Source organism: Glandiceps talaboti, chromosome 22 (assembly GCF_964340395.1).
Source record: "Glandiceps talaboti chromosome 22, keGlaTala1.1, whole genome shotgun sequence".
NCBI classification, from domain to species: domain Eukaryota; kingdom Metazoa; phylum Hemichordata; class Enteropneusta; family Spengelidae; genus Glandiceps; species Glandiceps talaboti.
The window spans coordinates 14310598-14332821 of record NC_135570.1 but is presented as its reverse complement, the minus strand read 5'-3'; the positions used below and the strand labels follow the sequence as shown (position 1 = coordinate 14332821).

Genomic DNA, 22224 nt, shown 5'->3' with positions numbered 1-22224 from the left:
CCAAATCCTCAGGGTCATGCCTTCTTCACCTTATAATTGGTTCCCTGTAGAATTCAGAATATCTCCAATTCCCAAATCAATCTCTCCACCATCAGTTACAGTCTTGTTGTACTTTCCTAGTCACCGATGATGACATTTCACAAACTCTGACTGAAAATTTACAACAGACCTTCTATTTTATTTCATAATAACCACTATCTCTGGATGACTATCTATAAAGCCTCCTCTACATCGGAGTAAAGTGTGCATGCGTATCTTTAGCCAGACTCCAATCATAGAATGGTATATTGCAAAAGAACCAACCTACTTTCACTGACATTTCTAACCATAGACTCTACACCTATATCATCACTAAAAAATCAAATCTGTAGAAAAGGTGCCCTACGCTTCATTACATCGTCAAATCTTAATGAAGCATGGCAAGTGACAAATGTGCAAGATTTTACCAATAAACTACCGATAAAATGATATTCTAATCAGTGCAATATCTAAGTTAGTCTGTGAGATACAGACATTCATTCCGCACTATCATCCGGCACTCATGGCTAGGAAGCTTGATAGGGCTGAACAACATGATATATCTTACATTCTATATCTATGTCGATACACCAAACGTAGTTTCTTCAGTATTAACACATTCTATTCAGCAAGAAACGCCAGCAGTAGTAAGTTACCAAATACAGAAGTTTTCTAGTTTAGAACGCTGATAACTTTAAATCGTAATTACTTTAAATATCCACATAATATGAAAGAATCATGCCGAAAATACTCAAGAACTTATAAAGACTTGGAACCACTTTTCATTTTCTAAGAAAAAAAATCCAATAACACTTTTGCATAAAAACACATTAAAAATATGAAGATATTAAGGTGCTTGTAATTTCCTGCTATTAGTAGAATTGGTTTCGTTCTCTCATCGAAATGACAGACACAGACATACAACAAATCTTCATGTACTTATGTCCGTTTTGTTGGCAAGGTTCCAGGATCCCACTCTCTCTATTTCCTTGCCGAGACGATTTTAATAGCACTGAGAGAAAATCTGGAGAGTGTGGTGTAATAAAATCTGGATTTCAAAGGGTTAACTTTATAGAAAGAGGATGATGATCTGCCTTTCGGAGTAAGATTCTTCCAAGAATTAATTTCCACTTGAAATCTTTTATCAACGTCTATGCATTAAAAACCCTTGAATTAAGGATTCACCATAGCGACTCTCTTTCATTTTGAGGAGACCCTTCTCATGCAGCATTTAGTATAATGCGAGGGCGCTATTTCTCAGTGCAAGTTTAAGGGTTCATACACTTTAAATTCAAGTAAAAATTCCAGGACTTTCCAGGAGTTATATTAATTTTTTCCAGGGGAATTCAGATCAACTTTGGTCCGATTTTCCAGAAGTACTGATCTGCAAAGTACATTTACATGTATTTGTCAATATATCTCCTTCTATTCTAATCAACACTTTACAATTATAACTTCAATCAATTCAGTTGATTGATTTTCCACGAATTTCCAGGGATGCATTTTTCAAAACTTTCCAGGAGTCCTTTAAAATTTCAGGAGTTTCCGGGAATCCTTTGAAATTCCAGGACTTTCCCTGGAGTTTCTGACAGTCCTTGAACATCGAATGAACCCTGAAATCTGTACAGTCACTAGCACCAATGGATAACATACATCTCTAACTTGTTAACACTTCTCATCAATTTGTTTTTATTTTCACTAATACTGTCGAGTTTCTTTATAAACACTAAAACCATCAACGTGTCTACTCACACTTACAAAATCACATCATTCTAGAATTCAGCATAGTCACAGACCTAAGTACCACAATACACTGATGTTACACATCTCACTTTAGACAAATAAAACAAGTTGGAGAGCGAGGTACAGCTGGGATCTCAAGTGAGACACATGGCGACAGTCCATCATACTACACTCCTGATGATATATCACCAATAGTATGGGATTTAAAGACCTAGTAGAAATTTTCATAACCATTCACAAAATAAAAATTTACTTTGAATCTTAGTAGCAATATTATCACCATATCTGATGTGATGTGTTCTAATAATGTTCTTTCCATAGGCATCCAATTCAAAGACAATGATAAAATTTTATATTTCATATATTTTCCGATTAAGTATAAATTCTCATAATCTGTACAGAAACCTACAACCAGGTGGCACAACAGTTTCTCCCTTTGGGCTACACTTCCTTCAAAGCAGTTTTTCTGTTTTCTCTCTCCGATTCCCATCATGTGCCGAAAGACACAGGTACTGCAAAGGACACCTGTCTATATAAAAACTGCATAATATCCCATTGCAACGATGTAAATAAAGAATGGTTGGGCCGACAAACTATTCAAATTCATGGAAATGTGGCTCATAACATGAACCTACAGAAGACATACAACCAAAAACCTTGTTTCCTTAGACAAGGTAACTAACTTAAAATCCTGGCCTCCTCTCATTTTTTCACAAATCAGTGTATACTAGGACCCCACCCGATCACCCTGGGGGACTAGGAAGCAACTGTTTTGAATAGTATGAAGTCTGTTTAGTGAAAATCTCTTCTTGTAGTTAACTCACTCCCATACAGTACCGTGTTAATTTTTTGATCTGGTTTGTGATACACTGACAACATAGAATGACTGATCCACGGCAGGAACTCATTTCCTCAAACCAATCTACAATAATTATTGCTATTCATGATACAACATTTTTCTAACTCGGCAACCCTGTCCATCAATATCGTTACAATGCTTTGGTCTAGGATTGACACCTCAATACAGTATAACTCTGGAAACATCAGTTCTTTGTTCTGAATTGGAGTTATGTATTCCTACTCCACCCCACGCCGTGCCCTTTCAGGTTTAGTAAAAATTCATCACCGACATCACATAAACTATTCACACACCGTATCAATCTTGTATCAAGGAGAAGAGATCAAACTAATATTAACTTTTCCATCCATCCATGAAATTTGATATGTTTTATTTACAGATCTATCTATCAATCTAAAACTTGTAAAAGCACGATGTTCACCGATTTATAGCTAACCTGAACCACACACATACTACGGTACTTTCTATGACGGCCATTCTGGGTACCTGAAATAGAATCTTACCACCTATGCTTGCTGTGACATTCAATTTCAGTTGAAATATCAACTTGGTTGACATATTGACTTCCACTCAATATGCATTACAATAGGTGCACCTGAGAGAATAAGTTAACCTTTTTCTATGCTGCCCCTCTAGCATGAGGTAAAATGCTATTACAGGTACCAAGAATTGTACACGTTTTCTGTCAGACTTCATTGACCAAGATCAATCAGTTTATGGCGGTAACTAGGTAAAACCTACTTGAGTTCTCCAGTCATTTTACCAGGGTTCCCCCTACCACTGTTTTTGTCATGGCGGTAACTAGGTAAAACCTACTTGAGTTCTCCAGTCATTTTACCAGGGTTCCCCCTACCACTGTTTTTGTCATGGCGGTAACTAGGTAAAACCTACTTTAGTTCTCCAGTCATTTTACCAGGGTTCCCCACCAAATTAATAGATACCTGTACCAAAGTTTTGCTCAATCTCCCCACCGTTACACCGTCTTCAAACTCTCGCAAAAACACCGGTTTGATAATTTTTACATAAACAATAACAAAATGGACAGGCATCCAAGAACAATTTTAAAGCCCTTTTCATAGTTTTTTCATGGACACTAACCCACCACATTTAGCATTATATCATTTCATTTCTTCAGAATGAAAATAATTTGGCATCATGTCCGTGTACTAAAATTCAAATTTATGCTATGTTTGGGTATCATCAAATGCAAATGATGGAATACGAAGAATGCAAATGAAGGAATCATGATCACACATAAAATGACGGACTCTCAAAGTCAAATTTATGCCGAGACTTGTACAATCACTATAACTTAAGTGGTAGGATGTCGAATTCAAATTTATGCTAAGATTGGTAAATACTGTAAAATGACAAGGATATGCACACCTGTATTTCTCAGATACAGCAATACTGGGATAATACATGGAAGTGCTTAAATTCAACACAGCGATATTGGGAAAATGCATGGAAGTGCTTCAATTCAACCCAGAGACACTGGGATAATGTATGGAAGTGCATCAATTCAACACAGCGATATTGGGTTAATACATGGAAGTGCTTAAATTCAACACAGCGACACTGGGATAATACATGGAAGTGCTTAAATTCAACACAGCGACACTGGGATAATGTATGGAAGTGCTTAAATTCAACACAGCGACACTGGGATAATACATGGAAGTGCTAAAATTCAACACAGCGACACTGGGATAATGTATGGAAGTGCGTCAATTCAACCCAGAGACACTGGGATAATGTATGGAAGTGCGTCAATTCAACACAGCGATATTGGGAAAATGCATGGAAGTGCTTCAATTCAACCCAGAGACACTGGGATAATGTATGGAAGTGCATCAATTCAACACAGCGATATTGGGAAAATGCATGGAAGTGCTTCAATTCAACCCAGAGACGCTGGGATAATGTATGGAAGTGCGTCAATTCAACCAAGAGACACTGGGATAATGTATGGAAGTGCGTCAATTCAACCAAGAGACACTGGGATAATGCATGGAAGTGCTTCAATTCAACCAAGAGACACTGGGATAATGCATGGAAGTGCATCAATTCAACCCAGAGACACGGATAATGTATGGAAGTGCTAAAATTCAACACAGCGATATTGGGATAATGCATGGAAGTGCCTCAATTCAACCCAGAGACATGGATAATGTATGGAAGTGCATCAATTCAACACAAAGACACTGGGATAATGCATGGAAGTGCTTCAATTCAACCAAGAGACACTGGAATAATGCATGGAAGTGCATCAATTCAACACAGAGACACTGGGATAATGCATGGAAGTGCTTCAATTCAATTACAATCCAAAACTAAATGCTCATCAATTGTAGCGGGTGATATTGATTGGGGAAAACATCTCACATTTCACTATTGATATTGTTTGTCACAGGCAAACAGCGGTTTAGTTTCATTAGCTCCTTTGCTGTCTGTAATTGATACTACCATACTGGTTTTGCTACGACTTGTCATGGGACAAAGCCTACTTGATTTCGTCAGTTTTGTGGGTCAATTTGCATTTCCATCATTTTTTCTATCACTCCTCGATCAGACTTACACTTACAAAATAATCTGAAAGGATAGCCCACAACATCAAGTAGGGAATAACAGGTCATGTGACTGAACTCTATCCAATGGGATTAAAGAACACATCAAAATAATCAGGTGACTCCCATAAACCAATTATATCACCTGTACAGAATATTCTTCTTGAAGTGATTTTTCTCATATTTTTTTCTATTTTTTTTATAATTTTGTCAACCATGTACTTACTTTGTGATGTTTCCCAGCTCAGTGCGCCAACAAAAAGTTTCCTATAAGATAAAAGAAAGAAATATCAATTAAAAGAGTGCTTTTTTTTCTGATGCAAAAATTGGACATGGACTATAATATGGACTGGTTTACTGTACAAAAACAGATGGTTTATTTCGCACGCCATTCATCATTTGAAACATAATCACACATTAGCATAGAAGTGAATAAATACATCATTCATCTTACGTCATCCACAAAGATGGAAGATGTACCCCATCAGAGTATTCCATCAACAGTGTGCCCTCTAAGCCAATTTGATGCACCACTGAAGCACACAATTTCTACTGATGCACCAAAATTTGGTGTTCCCCTATTTCTTACTATGTGGTGACTTGCAAGAAATACAAGTTTTTCGTATTTTGACTCAAAACAACAAAATTTGGCCATCATTAGAGAGCACGCTGATCAGCAGTGATAATATTTCATGATCCAGTTGTGCTAAAAGTGCAGAGTTTACTTATGCTTATTTTCTATTTTTTTTTCTATTGATTATTTTTAACATAAAGCAAGGTCACACATTACCATAGAAAAGACAACACATGTACACACAATTTTCATCCGACATTCACCCACACACATATGGTACACCCATGTAGCAATGTAAGCCAATGATCAACTAGGTAACTCGGTTACAGCATGAGCAAATGGTAGTAACATATTTACTATACTGATAGTGTTGTCTATATGTTCATATTGCAAAAAATAACTGAGTCAGATCAATACAAATTTTGTCGATATCTATTCAAAACATTTCTACATCAACAGTAATAATGATTTTCAAAAAATGTCTATATAATTCATACTGTGGAAGTAGTGAAGTCAGTGCATACAAAACATCAACGCTCTATACTGCCACTATGGTACTGACTATCTTCGTATCTAACTACTGAACTCAAAATATCACGAGTCATGTCCCTTTGAAATATAGTAACTATACCATTAAACCATCTCTCTATCGACTGAAATATAATGTCTGCACTTTCTACTTGAACCTAATGTGTACATGTAGCATTAACTTTCCCTTACAATACATTCACGTTGGAATCATTGACTTTTTACGCATTTGTACTAAAAATATCACGAACAAACATACTTAAATTTTACATGCCTGGTCAAAATATGTCTATACTGACAAAGAGATGAAGATTTCAAAAATATCAAAAATACCTGCCATTTTAATTCAAACTCTGATCGAATCTAGTGCGTACATGCCATGAATGCAGTTGCGATGCATCTACACTGGAAATATGGACTTTCAACAAATGTGTACTAAAAATTAAATCATGAACCAAGTTCCTCCAAATTCTGCACTGATGATGTATGTAGTCTTTCCAAAATATAGAGAATTATACATGGGATTTATACTGTGGTGTGGTGGGGTACTATTAAAGTATCTTGTAAATTTTCCATCAATAATTCAACTTGTATACTGTGGACCTGTGTACACGACATGAACGCTGTTACAACACATCTACACGGGAAATATTGACTTTCTGCGTACTTATTCTGAAAACAGAGTCCACATACATTTCGGAGAAATCACTATGCACTACTTAGCAATACAAACACTTTCTCTCTTCACAATATGCTAAGTACTGATGGTACTGTGATTAAAAAAACAACCTAGCCAAGTATTGATTCAACTAAATACTATTTGATTACACCCGCCAAACGTATTCAAATAAATTCAGTCAGTCAACACAATTCTATTCTTTACTTTTGTGTGAATTTCCCAAGTTATGATGCTTGAGGACACTGGATTACACACAGAATCTTGGCGAGTCGGCCATCAATAATTCAAGCCATACAACTCATCCTACACCATACACGTACATCTATTGGTGTGTTTTATACATGAAATTACCTCAATACAGGCACTTTTCACTGTATCTTTGCCTGTTTATGAGTCTGATTACGTCAGACTGTGCAGTATATAGGCTACAGTTACTTCATCTATAAGTTAAAAGCTGACATATGAAACCACAGATACAGTCCAATCCGAGGACACCTATCTCCTATACTTTAAGTTTAACACTATCTTTCGATAATCACACTTCATATCCACATCACAATATTGTCAGTTTGTGATTTTGTCGACAATTCACATCATAAACAAAATAAATTTGGAACAACCAGTGAATAAATCGAGAAGCTTGAAAAGTCATTTTTCTTGACATACAAATGACACCAATATTCTCCCAAGAGCATTTCGCAATGGGATTGAGAAATTGGCATTTAGACTAGGAACACAGTATCTGTGGTCTGTTGGCCGATTCCAAACTATTTCTGTATGAAATGAACATTTGGAATGCGATTTTTATTATTTCAAGAAGAGTATCCACAATATTACAAGACAGTTGGTGTCCATGCTACTTTGTCGAGGGAGAGAAACACTTAATTGGGTATGGAAGATAGAAGCAATTATGTATGCTGCATGATGAACACATCTACAAATTTAACCAAGGAATAGACAGTTTATTTCAATTATGTAGTCTTGTTTTTCTATTAATATTGTGCTCTTCTGACTTCGGAAGCTCCTTCATGGGTAATTTTTCTTACCTGTCATAATTGACCAGGTAGTAACAGAATAACAGTGGTTAGCAGAAAACAAATAGCAGTGTCTTTGCTAAGGTCTGGGAGCTCCAGTACCCAGAAAGAAGTGAATCTGGTAAAACTGGCATAGTTTTCCATATATTAATATCATTATTATACCATAATTTTGGTGGGGACCCCAGTAAAATAACAGAGGCACTCAGGTAGATTTTATCAACCTAGCAAAAATACTGACTAGCAATAAACATGTATACATCTGCTGACCCTAGCACCACTAGGTGTACATCCATTCTGGCATAAAATGATATTTATTAGATTGACTGGCGTTCTCTTAATTAGTTAATTAGTACGTCAGTGCAGCAAGGACTAATTGATAAGTATGAAGTCTATAAAAATCAATAAACCTACATTGTGCTAATAAATAACACATTATGCAGATTTAGAGCATGCTACACAGCAGACAATAAATTTATTGATCTATAATATCTAATGTTTTTGAAAAAGTGTGCAGCGGATTAGGATTAAAATTTGGGCGAGAAAAACAGAGCTCAAAATTAACAGTTTTCCTTGGTAGTGGTAGTCCCAGTGGGCTACCTATTTCAGAAATTGGTAGCCCAAGTATGGTGACCAATAGTCTTATATTCCTGAACTGTAAACAGAGTTCCTCTATTGGAAATACATGTATGTGTAGTTGTAAAATAATGGCTGTACATCTTCCATCCTTAAAACCATGCATAATAAGTAGTAGCCTGAGTGGGCTACCAGCTGTAAATTATGGTAGCCAATGACAAGAATTGGTAGTCTGTGGATACAGGACTACTGTTAATTTTGAGCCCTGGTTTACCAAATTGGTCCTCAACAAAAGGAATTATCAAATCGTCTCTTCACAGATCTTGTCAATGACATATTGAAACATATTAAATGAGTTTTTTGACTTCACTAAACATAGCACTCAGGACTGAAAATTAGCAATAGTCAAGGGCATATAGACTACCAAACATTGTATCGAGACTACCAAATTAGCAATAGTCATGGGCATATAGACTACTAAACATTGTATCGAGACTACCAAATTAGCAATAGTCATGGGCATATAGACTACTAAACATTGTATCGAGACTACCAAATTAGCAATAGTCATGGGCATATAGACTACTAAACATTGTATCGAGACTACCAAATTAGCAGTAGTCCAAGGCATATATAGACTACTAAACATTGTATTTTGAAGTTGACTACCAAATTTATCATGTGGTTGTCTGTTAGACCAGCAGAAAATTGTAACTGAAACAGTTCACTTGGATAAATTTGATTACATGCCAAAAACTTAAATTTGACCCCTGGCACTAATGTGAGGACCTGGTATTGAATCATGCCCCTTTTTGGTTTTTAGCTGACTTTGTCTTTTCCAATAAATCATACACAGAACTTGTTCAGTCATAGACTCCTAACAATTACTAGTACATCAATGGACTACAACTTACAAGTTATCAAGTATTCTGAAAATGACTCCTGAAGTGCTACACATTGTGAATGTAGGTAGTCTTATATAGCAAGAGAATAGAATCATACCATGTGAAACCTCCCACCTAATTATCCTTCTTGTAGCCAGTCTTACTGGGTGGTATGGTACATGTAGTTAATGGCAACAGGATTGAGCTGTGCTGATCAGTTGTCATATCAAATGCATGGCTCCATGAGTGGGATCATTTCATATTGACTGCATAACAACAACAGTACAAGTTGCAGATGGACAGTCATAGTGGGCATTATTTTAATTGCTTGTTGGTTTGGGGGCTATCCCAGGCATATTTTGGTTGTCGGTGGCATTGTGGTTAAGCCACTTGCGGTCTTACCACTGGATTCAAACCCATTCGAGGTTTGATTAAATTTATCACACTGTAAGTACGAAGAGTGTCGTTCAGTTTGACTCTACCGTTTTCCCAGGTACTCCGGTTTCCTCCTGCACTAACACTGAACCAAAGGAGCCGATAAATGGGACAAACTCCCGTTTGTCATCCGATAAATAATAAATTAAATAAATGCCATGGGTTTTCAACGTTTGTTTTACTGTATTCCCTCTCACTTCTAAGCCAATTTTGATAACACAACCATTCCTTGTCATACCAAAATTTTGAGTTAGCTTTTCGCTTATATTAGCTGACATGAAACCCAGTTTTTATCATTTTGACCTACAACAAAAAAGACTGCCTTTCATATAATACAGGACACACTGTTGGTCACACACCACAATCAATTTCACCATCTTCCCAGCAATTTCATTCTATTTATCGAAACGATCCATATCACATGATTACATTGCTATCAGTCACACCTAATTGGGTGGGCAAGCAGTAAAAATATTTTGCCTTTCAAGTTTATTATTTTAGCGATCTAAAATAGAGAAAAGATTACATGGTAAAGGTTACTGCACTGGCCAACATTTCCAAATTGCAGTCATTGCATCCAACAGTGCCTTGCATTAATAGTTTACCGATGAAAGATGCTGTGATAAAAATAAGACAGATCTGAAGAAGTTTAAGTCATAGCAGTATTAAATTAGTATTACCGTGTTGACCTGCACTACTTGACAAGGTCAGTCCAAACTGAATGACAACTCAGTCTAAAGGCTTACAATGCAGATAGTCATGATCCAATGCAGTCTGCAGGGACATTATTTTTCTTATATTCATTAGGAAATGACAGTCCCTTGATAAGGTCTATAAGATGCACGGACTTCCACTGGAAGACCCTTCTGTCAAATGTGTCTCTTGACAGAGTCAATTAAGATATATGGACTTCCAGTTCTACTGGAAAAAAGTATGAAAGCTAGCTGTCAACTAAGTCCCCTGATTGGCCCTATAAGATGCAATGACTTCCAGTTCCACAGGAAGAAAGTACAAAAGCTAGCTGACAACCATATCTAAGTCCCTTGACAGGGTCTACAAGACGCAAGGACTTCCAATGGAAGAACCTCTGAAAGCTTGCTGTCAACAGAATTCCTTCAGATGAAGAACGTTACTAGCATAACCTCTAAGAACTGTGTCAAGTGGTATTTATCATACACATACTCACACATAGTTTTATTTTATATATATTATGGACCAACGTCAGAAAAAAAAGTTGTCTGGGAGAGAAGTACAGAAAAAGTTGGACCTGAACAAAAGAATGCTCTCATCCTTACAGCTCCACAGACAAAATGGGTTCAGGCACTACGCTTCACACATTAACAGCCACCAAGGTCTTGCTTATAAATGTAAATGTGCAGCAATATTTTTGAATAATTAACAAGCAATTGGGTTTAAAGTTTAAGTTTCAGATGTTCTTTGTATGAAGTAAAGAACACTAAACAAGTGTCGGATGGAATGAATTATTGCTGCTATCTATCCAACACATATAATGCTTAGTGGGTGTTTAAGTTAGGTCACGATCCTGTTATCTATGATTTACTCAACCTTTTGTATACACTGTGTACTGTACTATCCATCATAATGAAATTTTACAACATAGAGTGGTTTTCTGTCATACATCATGACAGAATTTCTCCAAACTATTTCCAGGCTAGTTCCAATACTGTCCCTGATTTATCTACAATAATGTCTTAAACAAATGGGTATTTCCTGACATCGCAGTCATCATTGGACTACTGCAAGTATTATCCTGTGGTTTCAGGGTCCACTAATAAAACCCATATTTTTGGGGTGTTGCTTTTGAAGAACTCAATCTGACCAAACTTTTGTTTACAGTGAGTCTGTTTTCATTTCACTTGGTCTTATAAGCTTAATCATTTTGATGCATCTCTCAGCGATGAAAATTAATGTCTATTTGATATATTCAGCTGTTCAAAATATCCCTCATCACGATACTGTCTGTGGTCACAAACTTTTATACTGTTCTGAATGGGTCATAACTATAGGGCTCTATGACCAAGATAAAATTGCATAATATCTTTCCTTTCCCTAAAGTTTTCTGTCAGCCAAACAAAACCAGGTCAGTAAGAACGAATTCAGTAACTGAAGTCAAAGATAATAAGGTTGAGAAATTGATAGTAAACTTCTCAAATAAAGTCAGAACTTTTGAATTTGGAAATTATCCAGTCGACATGCCAAAACCCTTCATTGTTATTTAATCAGCAAAATAAGTTGCATGAGTCAGAGATAACATTTCAGAATAGCGAATTTAAAATATGGTGGAATAAATTGACATTTTCATACCAAATTTGTATAAACTTGTCTCCAATTTCATTGAAAATATTAATATTTTAAAATAATAAACTTGTCTGTGTCTCATTGACAGTGTTATGATCACACAACTCTTCGTAACCTAGAAGGGCCAGATTTCTTTCATAGCTCGCAAAGTAATGTATGATCTTTACACAATTTGCTATCAACAAATTTTCAACCAAAATTGCAGTCAAAATTGATATTTGCACTCAAATTTTGGGAAAATGTCTAATTTATTTTAGTCCAACTGAGTGTATAAAATACTTATTTACAAAATGATTTCAAAAAATTATCAAATTTTAGCAAAACATTTGGATAAAATCTGAAATTATAAGAGGCAAAATCCTGCCAAAATTGTGTTATCATAATTGTTATTTCTAGTCATAATTTTCAAAAACTTCAACATCATTTTAGTTTGAATATGCATATTATAATACTGACAAAACAATTTCAAAATGTTAATAATTGTGATGAATTTTTTTTTTAAATTTGCTAAAAACTGAAATTAAATGTCAAAAGGCACAAAAGATTAATGCGAATAGTTCTTGTCGGCAACATACAACGATCGGTGATTGAGACTAAACAAGACAGATCCAATATAACTTGTGCCACTGAGGTGAAGGCAATTTTAGAAGTTCCTGACATGAGAGTTTTGTGTCTTGGGAGTAATGGTAGCATTACAGTTTACTACTCCCAACTAGGCAATAAACCGAACAGCTGCCATATTAACTCTGGTATAGTCACTGTCAATCAATCTGGTTGCTACTCAAAGTGCACCATGCAGCATGTCTGTTATTGAAATGTGAAAGTTGATTTTCATGCAATCTGATGGGTAATAATAATAGTTTCGATCCGTGGTGGACATGCAAAGTGATGATTTATTTCACAATTTTTTTTTAAGTTACAGTTCGCCTTTTCTGTGACCTGACACTTAAAGTCCTAGTGAAATATCCGTTATTGAAATGTGAAAGTGGATTTGGATCTACATGATGGGTAATATAACCAATTTTTATCGATGATGCACGAGAAAGTGATTTTTAAATAACAACTCTCCTTTGCTGTGGAAAAAGTGTTCGCTCACAGTACAGCACTAACATGTCACTGAAATGTGAAAGTGGAATTTGATGATGGATACAACATTAACAAATTTTAATCCATGGAACACAAGAAAAGTGATTATACATTTGGTATAAATAAGTCTCCTTCGTTGCAAAATGACAACTAAATTGTTACCCACTACATATATTGCAAGGATGGTGGCTAATTTGCATATTAATTTACATATAAAAATATGGTAATTTGCATATCCGTTCGCATATAGTGATCAGTATATAATATGCATGTGTTCAAAACTGAAACAAACTTTGACATGTTTATTTTAACACAAACACCCCTGTACATTGGGGATCAGCCAGTTCTCTTCATGTAAAAGTATTATTATGATTTTGTCATTCAAAGATTACTAAAGCTCAAATATGGTAGAACACTTCTGAAGCATGGTAGAAACCTGCCAAGCATGGGGGAGAACACTGCAATGTTGACTCGCACTGATTCCAAGAATTCCACATCATAATCTTCAATGAACCATAATTAAATTAATTGCGATTCTTGCCTCCCTCATCCACATTACTTTTATTTTCAAATTAATAGACCAGTGATAGACAAAACCATTCTACAATCATTATTTCATTCCCCTCTTACAACCTTCTCTTTCAAACTACAGGTTTGGAATTCATTGGTTTACTATCTCAACAGATCTCTCTGTACCAGCAGTGCAAGTGTTCAGCTACGGAGCTATCAGTTTTATGCTTTTTACAACCAGGAATTGTTTGGGTAAAGACTGACCTATCTACGCATGTGTTACCCATCTGTGGATTTTACTATATACAAACATTGACTTTGAATGAGTACATGTATGACGGTTTACTTGAAGTTCGACCATGTAGGTACATGTAGTTTTCATGCAATGTACAAACAAGACCTGGTCATAAATGTTTGTCAAAGACGATCAAAATTTCAATATCTTGCTATATATCTGTGTGATTTTGGAAAATAAATTATCATTTGGTTCAAAATTTCATACAATTTCTAACTGAGCGAAGAAAGATACCCAACGTTTGAAAAATAACTCAGGACACATATAACACATTCTGTTCTTATACGACCAAAGGCAAGTCATTATAAAGCTGCCACACTGCAATCATGATCATCCCTCACGATTGATCAGCAACACATGATACCCAGCAGACAACTCTTCACTTGAGATGAGCCTGCTTTTCTAAACATTGTATAAAGATACAAGTCTGATGTGTGCTGTCTACTGACGATGACCTGGTTGACCCTAGTATTTGCAAATTAGCCATAGTTTCAATACTTCTCACTACAAGGGTTCCCATTCTCCACATACCACATCCAATACAACTGGTTTTGAACTATTTGACTGCAACTGATCCACAGATCAACGAAGACCACATATCATATATTAAGTTTAAGTATATATATATCACTTGCAACACTGAGCTACATGTAAGATTTACCAGACTCTAAGAAGTGTAGAATTTACAACTGAACATAACACAGATGTAGAACTAGATTCAAACTACTTTTGAAACTTCCGATATGAAAAAAACACACAGTGGCTATGATATGAACTCCTACACAAACTCAAGTGTGTTTGTGAAGGGTTGGGAACCCTGGTAACATACGGGGAAATCAGGTAAACTTTGCATGCATACACAAATTCCAATATCTTACACCATAGTTTGGTCCTTGTAAAACACCCCGGGAACTCAGATCGATTTTTACCTACTTACCACCTTTGGCAACAACACTGAAATACAACATGTCTATACAACTGCAAAAGTAGTTCCTTTGTATGCTAACGATCAGATGCAATATCAAGTATTCCTATGAATCAAGTCAAAAATGAAAAGTACACTACCAAGTACATATTTGTCCCATATTTCTTTACAAACATACTTAGTCCCATAATCATTCCAGTGAAAAAGACAACTACCTTGTACATATTTTCATTTTATTTCAAATTGTTTACCCATTTAGATTTCGATCTCTTTCCAAACATGCTCACAAGTACATGCACTCATTCACTCACTATACTTTCTATTCATAGCCCTGGTAAGGTGATCCATACATACTAAACCGTGGAAGAAGTTGGAACACAAGTGCCACTATCGAGCAAACATATGACCTGCATGTATATATACACTAAAAGAAGAATGGCATTCAACAAAACAGTTTGTGTATGCTGTAAGTATTTGACATAGAGTCAACAACGGCCAGACAGGGCGATAGTGTCTGTCTGGCTGTGAAAAAGTAAGCAATCAAGATTTAATTGAAATTGAGGTTGAAGGAGAGAGGTTGGGAGATCTGGGGACAGCATCACTTTGAATTTCGGGAAAACTGTGTATTTTGTCAGTGCAATACTATGCAATACAATATAGCCAAATGAAACAGGAAGTTATGGAAGAACGGAAAAAGGGACCGAGGTCACACACTGAGATGGAATACATAACATGTTATTCATTTCAGCCATGTATGATATATTTATTTGTTAGCCTTGTATGAGCTTTTTACAGAACTCAAATTATCATTATGTGTATTCATTGGCATTGGGTAGGCGTAATCTCCTCACAAAGTGAGATAGGAAACCTGTAAATTTCAACCAGATCTGAGGAAATTGCTGATCTTCTATTTTTTATGCCAAGACAGACACAGGAAGTATGATGATAATTCTACCTGTACTAATATCCATGGTGACGTATCCATGGTGACTCCTTGTCAATCATTTCTGTCCATGGGAGTATAGACTGACGTGAATACTGCGGATGTTTGGGCAAACAGTCAGAGAACTGCTGGCCTTCATTAGCACAGTGGGTCTTCGCTCTACCACATACTGAGCTACCAATTAGCAAGGGATACAAGATTTCCCACCGAGTACAAAACTGGTCAATTATGCCATATTGGGTTTCTCTCTGCTGGGCTAATTAATGTCCAATGATGTATGGAGATAACAAGTGGGTTCTACCAAGGAGAACTAATACAGTATCTCACTACATCCATCACTGTAACTACACACCATCAACAATCGTCCCCTGTAACACTTCTCTATTCTATGCCACAACCTTCCTGCTACTTAGTCAACCATTACGAGCTATTCAAAGTCATCTATTATTTTTACCGTTTAGATCTGGCTTGTGCCAATAGGAGGCCTTTCAACCAGCTACAACCCTTTCTCTATTAGATAGAAGATCTATATACAGTGTACTGGTAGACTTGTTACATTTCAATGACAAATATACAACTATATTTTTTCGTGTAGAACTCATCATAGCAGGGATTCTGATCACATACTCGGGGCAATAAACTGGTAAATGGTAAACCCCTTGAAACTATAGCCATATAAAATGTTTCTCTTTGATCTTGTAGTAAAACAGAAAGAATAATCATGTTAAAGATTTTTATGTCAGAAGTAGATAAATCCACTATGAGTGTATATTGTTTATGGCTGCAGATAAGAGAAACGAGAGGAGAGATGTTTTACTGTCAAGTAATGTTAAGGAGGTAGGCAGTGTATGTATTTGGTTGCCATGGTGTTTGGTTACTATGGTTTCAAGACTTATGTACACCATAAATACCACTATAGTATGATTGCTGTGTTCTTGCACTGCGATCGTATCTATGTTGTCAGCAATCTTGTGCTGTGATTATCTCGGCAATCATTCTGTTCTTGTGCTGTGACCATCTCTGAATCAGTTTGTTCTTGAGCTGCATATCATCTCTATGATCATTGCAATCTTGTGCTGCAATCATCTCTACGATTACTGTGTTCTTGTGCTGTGATCATCTCTATGAGAACTGCATTCATATGCTGCAATCATCTCTATAATTGCTGTATTTATATGTGCTGTGATCATCTCTATGATGACTGCATGCATATCCTTCCATAATCTCTGGGATTGCTGTATGTAAATGCTGCAATCATCTCTAGCAATAGCATTGCTGTGAGAGTCTGTCTCACTTGAGTATTCTGGACACATAATATGATTTACAGTGCAGTCATAACACGCTGAGCAACATTCTTGGCTAGACTGGCCACATACACGTACTTTAGTATGGCTAGAATACGAGTTTCTCCTTCTATCATTAAATATACATTGAATTGAATTCAGCAATGCCACGGTCTCTCCAGAGATACAAACACTTGAGTATACCTCAATTACAGTAGTGAATACTGTATGAATTCTCCTGGTTCCGTATCATTCAAACTGGCTATCTTCTCACTGACAGCTAAAATAATGGCAAAACATTTATCACAGCCATATCAGCATTTTATAATTTGCATCACTCTCCTCAACTGAGACTACTATTTTCAAATTATAACCCTGTTTTCCCTTTTCCATTTATTATCGCCATGTCACAGAGATTTTTTTTTCTTTCGTAAGTCAGCTGGGAGATAAGTTGGCGTACCCTTGACATATGTAATGCCATTAATCATTACACAGACTGGCAATGGGAATACCAAGTTCAGATACATGGGTCAATGCTGAGATCAACCTCAGGTTGTAAACAGCAGCATTAACACATCATTGGTAATTTGGTACTAGTATGCTTCATGATCTCAGCAAACATGTCATCCTTTCTAAAGAAACCATGTTGAATATCTAGTTACTGAAAACAAGACTTCAAGACCCATAACACTATGTGAATTATCTGTTTAAAAAACAAACACCTGTGATGAAAGAGGTTTTTTTAAAAATGAGATACCTTTAGAATTCTAAAAATAACATCTTTTCCTTCTATGGTACTGTAGTACTTGCACCACTTAGTGTAACTTACAGCACTATTGCTTTTACACACAAGAAATATCGAAAGTCTATTTTTAAACTTACTGCTGATATTTGACATTTGATTTACATTCTTACCTACAGTATTACTCTAGGTGAGTGAAAGTCATTCAGAGCCTTGTTTATGACTGTGTGTTCGTGTTAGTGTAGCATTAATTCACAAGTTGTCCTGATAACTATTACAGTAGCAGTACTAGTAGCCAATCAGCTGATAACAAACACACAGTGATGTCCATTACTGTGTACTGCTATCTGTAGTTTTCAAGTCCTTATCACCATTATGGAGCTATCTATCTGTTCAGGCCCACTGCATTCCTATCTGAGGGCTCTCAACAACCCTCTCAGTGTAATCTAAACCAACACATACTTGTATACTTAGTTTTATCAACTCATTATCTTGTTCATTACCGGATTGTCAAGTATGTGTTGACAATTCTTAGTAGAATGCAGAGCAGTTTTCTAGCCAGTTATCTCACCTAAGAGTGTCTAACAAGATACTGCACAAGAATATAATGTCTTCAAGTATTTGAACACTCTCTGCTGATGTGTTTAAAAACCCATGTATATTCAGACTCACTTTATGTTGTAGATGATACATGTATTCCTATGGGACTCTGGTAGCAGTTTTTGTAATGTTGCCATATGCTTGTACTATACATCTGGTGTTTTCAAATCTCTGGGGTGGTCAATCAGAAACATTGCAAACAAAAAAATTTCCCTACAGACTAAATATTTTGTGCTAATATAGTACATGTCCTTCAGATTTAATTCTGCTTAGAATAACACTTATACACTGGGAAAAAACCATCTCTTTTTTAAAAATTATATGCATTCATCTCATATCCTACAGTGTTTTATGGGCATACCAAGATGTTCTCCCAGTAATTACTATAACTTATAAGGAGGTTCCCACTCAAAATTACGGCAAAATACATGTACATGCAAACCTGCTAGTTTTATCAGCTTTATCCCTCTCTGTTTATAGCAGGATTCCAAAATCTTGAGAGGTACACTGTCCTATAGAATTAATGCACATTGACAGACTAGTGAGAAAACTGTTCTTTAGTATTTTTCACTTTTTAATTCCTATGACGATCCATTCATGACAAAACCTAAGGAATTCCCATACCATAATACATCAGTGTTACTTTGACCCAGAAATGTCTCATGAGATTATCACACTAACCAAGACCAACCCCAATCTGCATACTATAAACAGACCAAGGGGGAAAAACCAACCTTTGTGGCCCGCATATCCTTCTTTCCTAATTGTACAGTAAAACCTCTGCCACTGATCTGATGTGGTGGTCGGTCTCTCATGACCCTAAATGACATTTGGGGTTTTTGTAATCATGAACAAAACGTATACCACAAGAAGCTATATGCAACTCATTCAATCAACCTACCTACATACACACATACACTGCTAAACCCTATCTATTTCACATGTATACAAGTTATATGCAACTTGTTAAACCCCAATGTTTACATCCCACACTTTTAGATTAGCACTATCTAATCACATGGGGCCAGTCAGATTTACAAATGTAACAGGATCATTCTCTATCTTATATTCTGGCCAATCTGACTAAACATCCAGGCTTGTACAGGTGGGACTGATTGCTACATTAGAAAGCCAATACACAAGTCTCTATGTTAATTCTGGTCTAACTTTTTTCTATATAGCTCTTTAGATACAAAACTACTGTTTTTTCACACCGCAATGTTAATCCCAATGTGCCTTTTGGCCTTCAATGTTTTACATCAATCAATCTAACGATACTCCCCAGGCGGGCCATAGTATGCCTAACTTACTAACCAGTTCACAAGTATTTCCTTACTGATTTCCACCGACCACAAGACTAGGGACAGCAACTTAACCTGTCTATGTCAGTAAACAAAATATAGACATTCCAAGATACTGTTGAAGTTTACATTCACTAAAAAGACACAACAGTAGCACACAAAAACAGAAATATATACATACATACAAATGCAGCCTCATGAGAGAACATGGACTATTCAACATTTCTGACACTGTGCAATTTTGAATATCACAAATTATGTCCACAAATTTCTCTGCTGGTTTACATTACCATAATATTTCATTTTATCATAAAAACTAATGGTAGTATGAAAATACATAATCAAATTCTTAGAAATTTTCAAAGTTTACAATGACAATACAGTGATATCTTATGATGTTTCATAAAACACGTCCTGTGCAATGAGTATTATATATCACCAAAATTGAAGCAATAAGGAACAAAATAACTCTAATGCAAATCATATGAGTCAGAACATCTCTTTAGAGAGTGGCAGACAGTTCCTTGTCAAATATACCTTCATTATTTTGTCACTGGAGGCATATAAATGTGAATACATAACACTCTTTCACCCATCGTTTTCCATTAACCCGGCATTTCTTGTTAAATGTTCATCAACACATTTACAAGAAAGACCCTTCTCAATTTGCAGGGAAATACTATCTGCATGTCATTCACTGACGTCGTATTCACTTCTTTTTTTTTTAATCACAGGAATTGCAACAAGACACAAAATATTCATGATGGAGCTTGTATGTTCTCATTTTACAATGTTACAATAGTGTGATACAAAATACATCACGACAACACACAATATTAATAATCAAGTTGAAAAATTCTCCTATTCTAAAAGATAAGATGTGTAGACCCCAAAAATAGCGAGAGAAATGAGACTAAAATCAATGCCCGCGAAGATAAACTGATTCGACAGGTAGGGACAACTTTTTGGGGAATGTGGTGACAATACAGTGGGCCCCAAGCTAGCTAGCAGTAATTTCTGCCAGTTGATTCTTCACTAAAATGTACAATTAGATTTTACTGCAGTACTGATTATAATGGCTGAATCATTTCCATTAGCATAGTCAACACAGCAGACAAGTACTCACACTGCTAATGAGTATTGATGAATTGATTCCTTGCCAGGTTAATGAGCATCTCACACAAAAGACAGCCATTTCCTGTTTAAGAGATGAGTGACCCCAGTTTTGTTTTCTAGATGTCTGACAAGGGTAGTTTAAACGCCCTACTACTACTAACATAGCAAGTTTATTTGTTTGAACTTCTAACCATATTCATACTTGGCATCAACAATGGACATACAAATGTATATGGTCCTTAAAGTTAAAGCATAGATCCTACACAAAAAATGTCACTGGGTTCTGGATATACCACACGGAATACTTTGGGCTTCTGAATACATCATATGGAATACTTTGCAGTAAATAGATGACAGCAAATGGTTTACTTGACTTTCTATTTAACAAGTTACACAAACAGTTCTAATACCAGGATAAAGCACTGAACCACCGACAAAATAATGATAGCAGATGCACTCAATGAAATGAAACAGGCTCCGTAGAATCCTGTCACTTTTAGATCGATCTGTCAATTCAATTTAACATTTCATACATTTTCCTTGATCTCTGCCAGCATCAAAATTACGACCTTTGAATTCCAACCCCAACACAAGACATGAAGTAGCAGTAACTTCTAACATTACAAACACAAATCAGATTGTGTCAGTGAAATTTACATTTTTTGAAATAAACATTACATTCTTTCAGCCGGAAATAATCCAATAGAAGTAATTTTAAAAGCATGATGTATGTCACTTTGTTTGGTGATTTCTAGCACCTTCCAAACGTAATATTGATTGCAAACGTTGAGCAGTAGAGACAAGCCACTTTCCTCGAATGAAAAGAGATATTGAAGAACTCTAGATCCTTCATGTCAAGATGGTCCTTCTTTGTAAATAACATTAGCACTACCTGGTACCAGCCAAACGGAACATACATGTAGCTTCTGTTAACAAGATAAGTCAGCACGATACATCTGCAATGAATATCTTCATTAGTTAACCTCACAGCAACTGTTTAATTTGTACAATAGCATTATTGGAGCCTGCCATCAAATGTTGCCAGAGCTAAGAGTTGATATTGGTGCATGTATGCCTGCAGAAAGCACAGATGTCTGAGGGCAGCGACTTCACAGCGTTTTTTTTTAAATTCTGACCACATACTACGTTCGACTTGGACGTTGCATCAGGAAATGAATAATTTATTTCAGTCTAGGGTTGGCACCTG

The 22224-nt window shown here is 36.1% G+C and overlaps 1 protein-coding gene across 5 annotated transcripts in view; it reads right to left on the bottom strand.

Annotated features, from left to right (window-relative positions):
• LOC144452043 (RNA-binding protein Musashi homolog Rbp6-like) overlaps positions 1-22224 on the bottom strand; it is a 95952-nt gene that overhangs the window by 27695 nt on the left and 46033 nt on the right. For all 5 annotated transcript variants that reach the window (XM_078143052.1, XM_078143048.1, XM_078143051.1 and 2 more), the window contains exon 2: positions 5414-5454. In XM_078143052.1, the coding sequence (XP_077999178.1) occupies positions 5414-5454 (41 nt within the window). The remainder of the gene's footprint in view (positions 1-5413; positions 5455-22224) is intronic.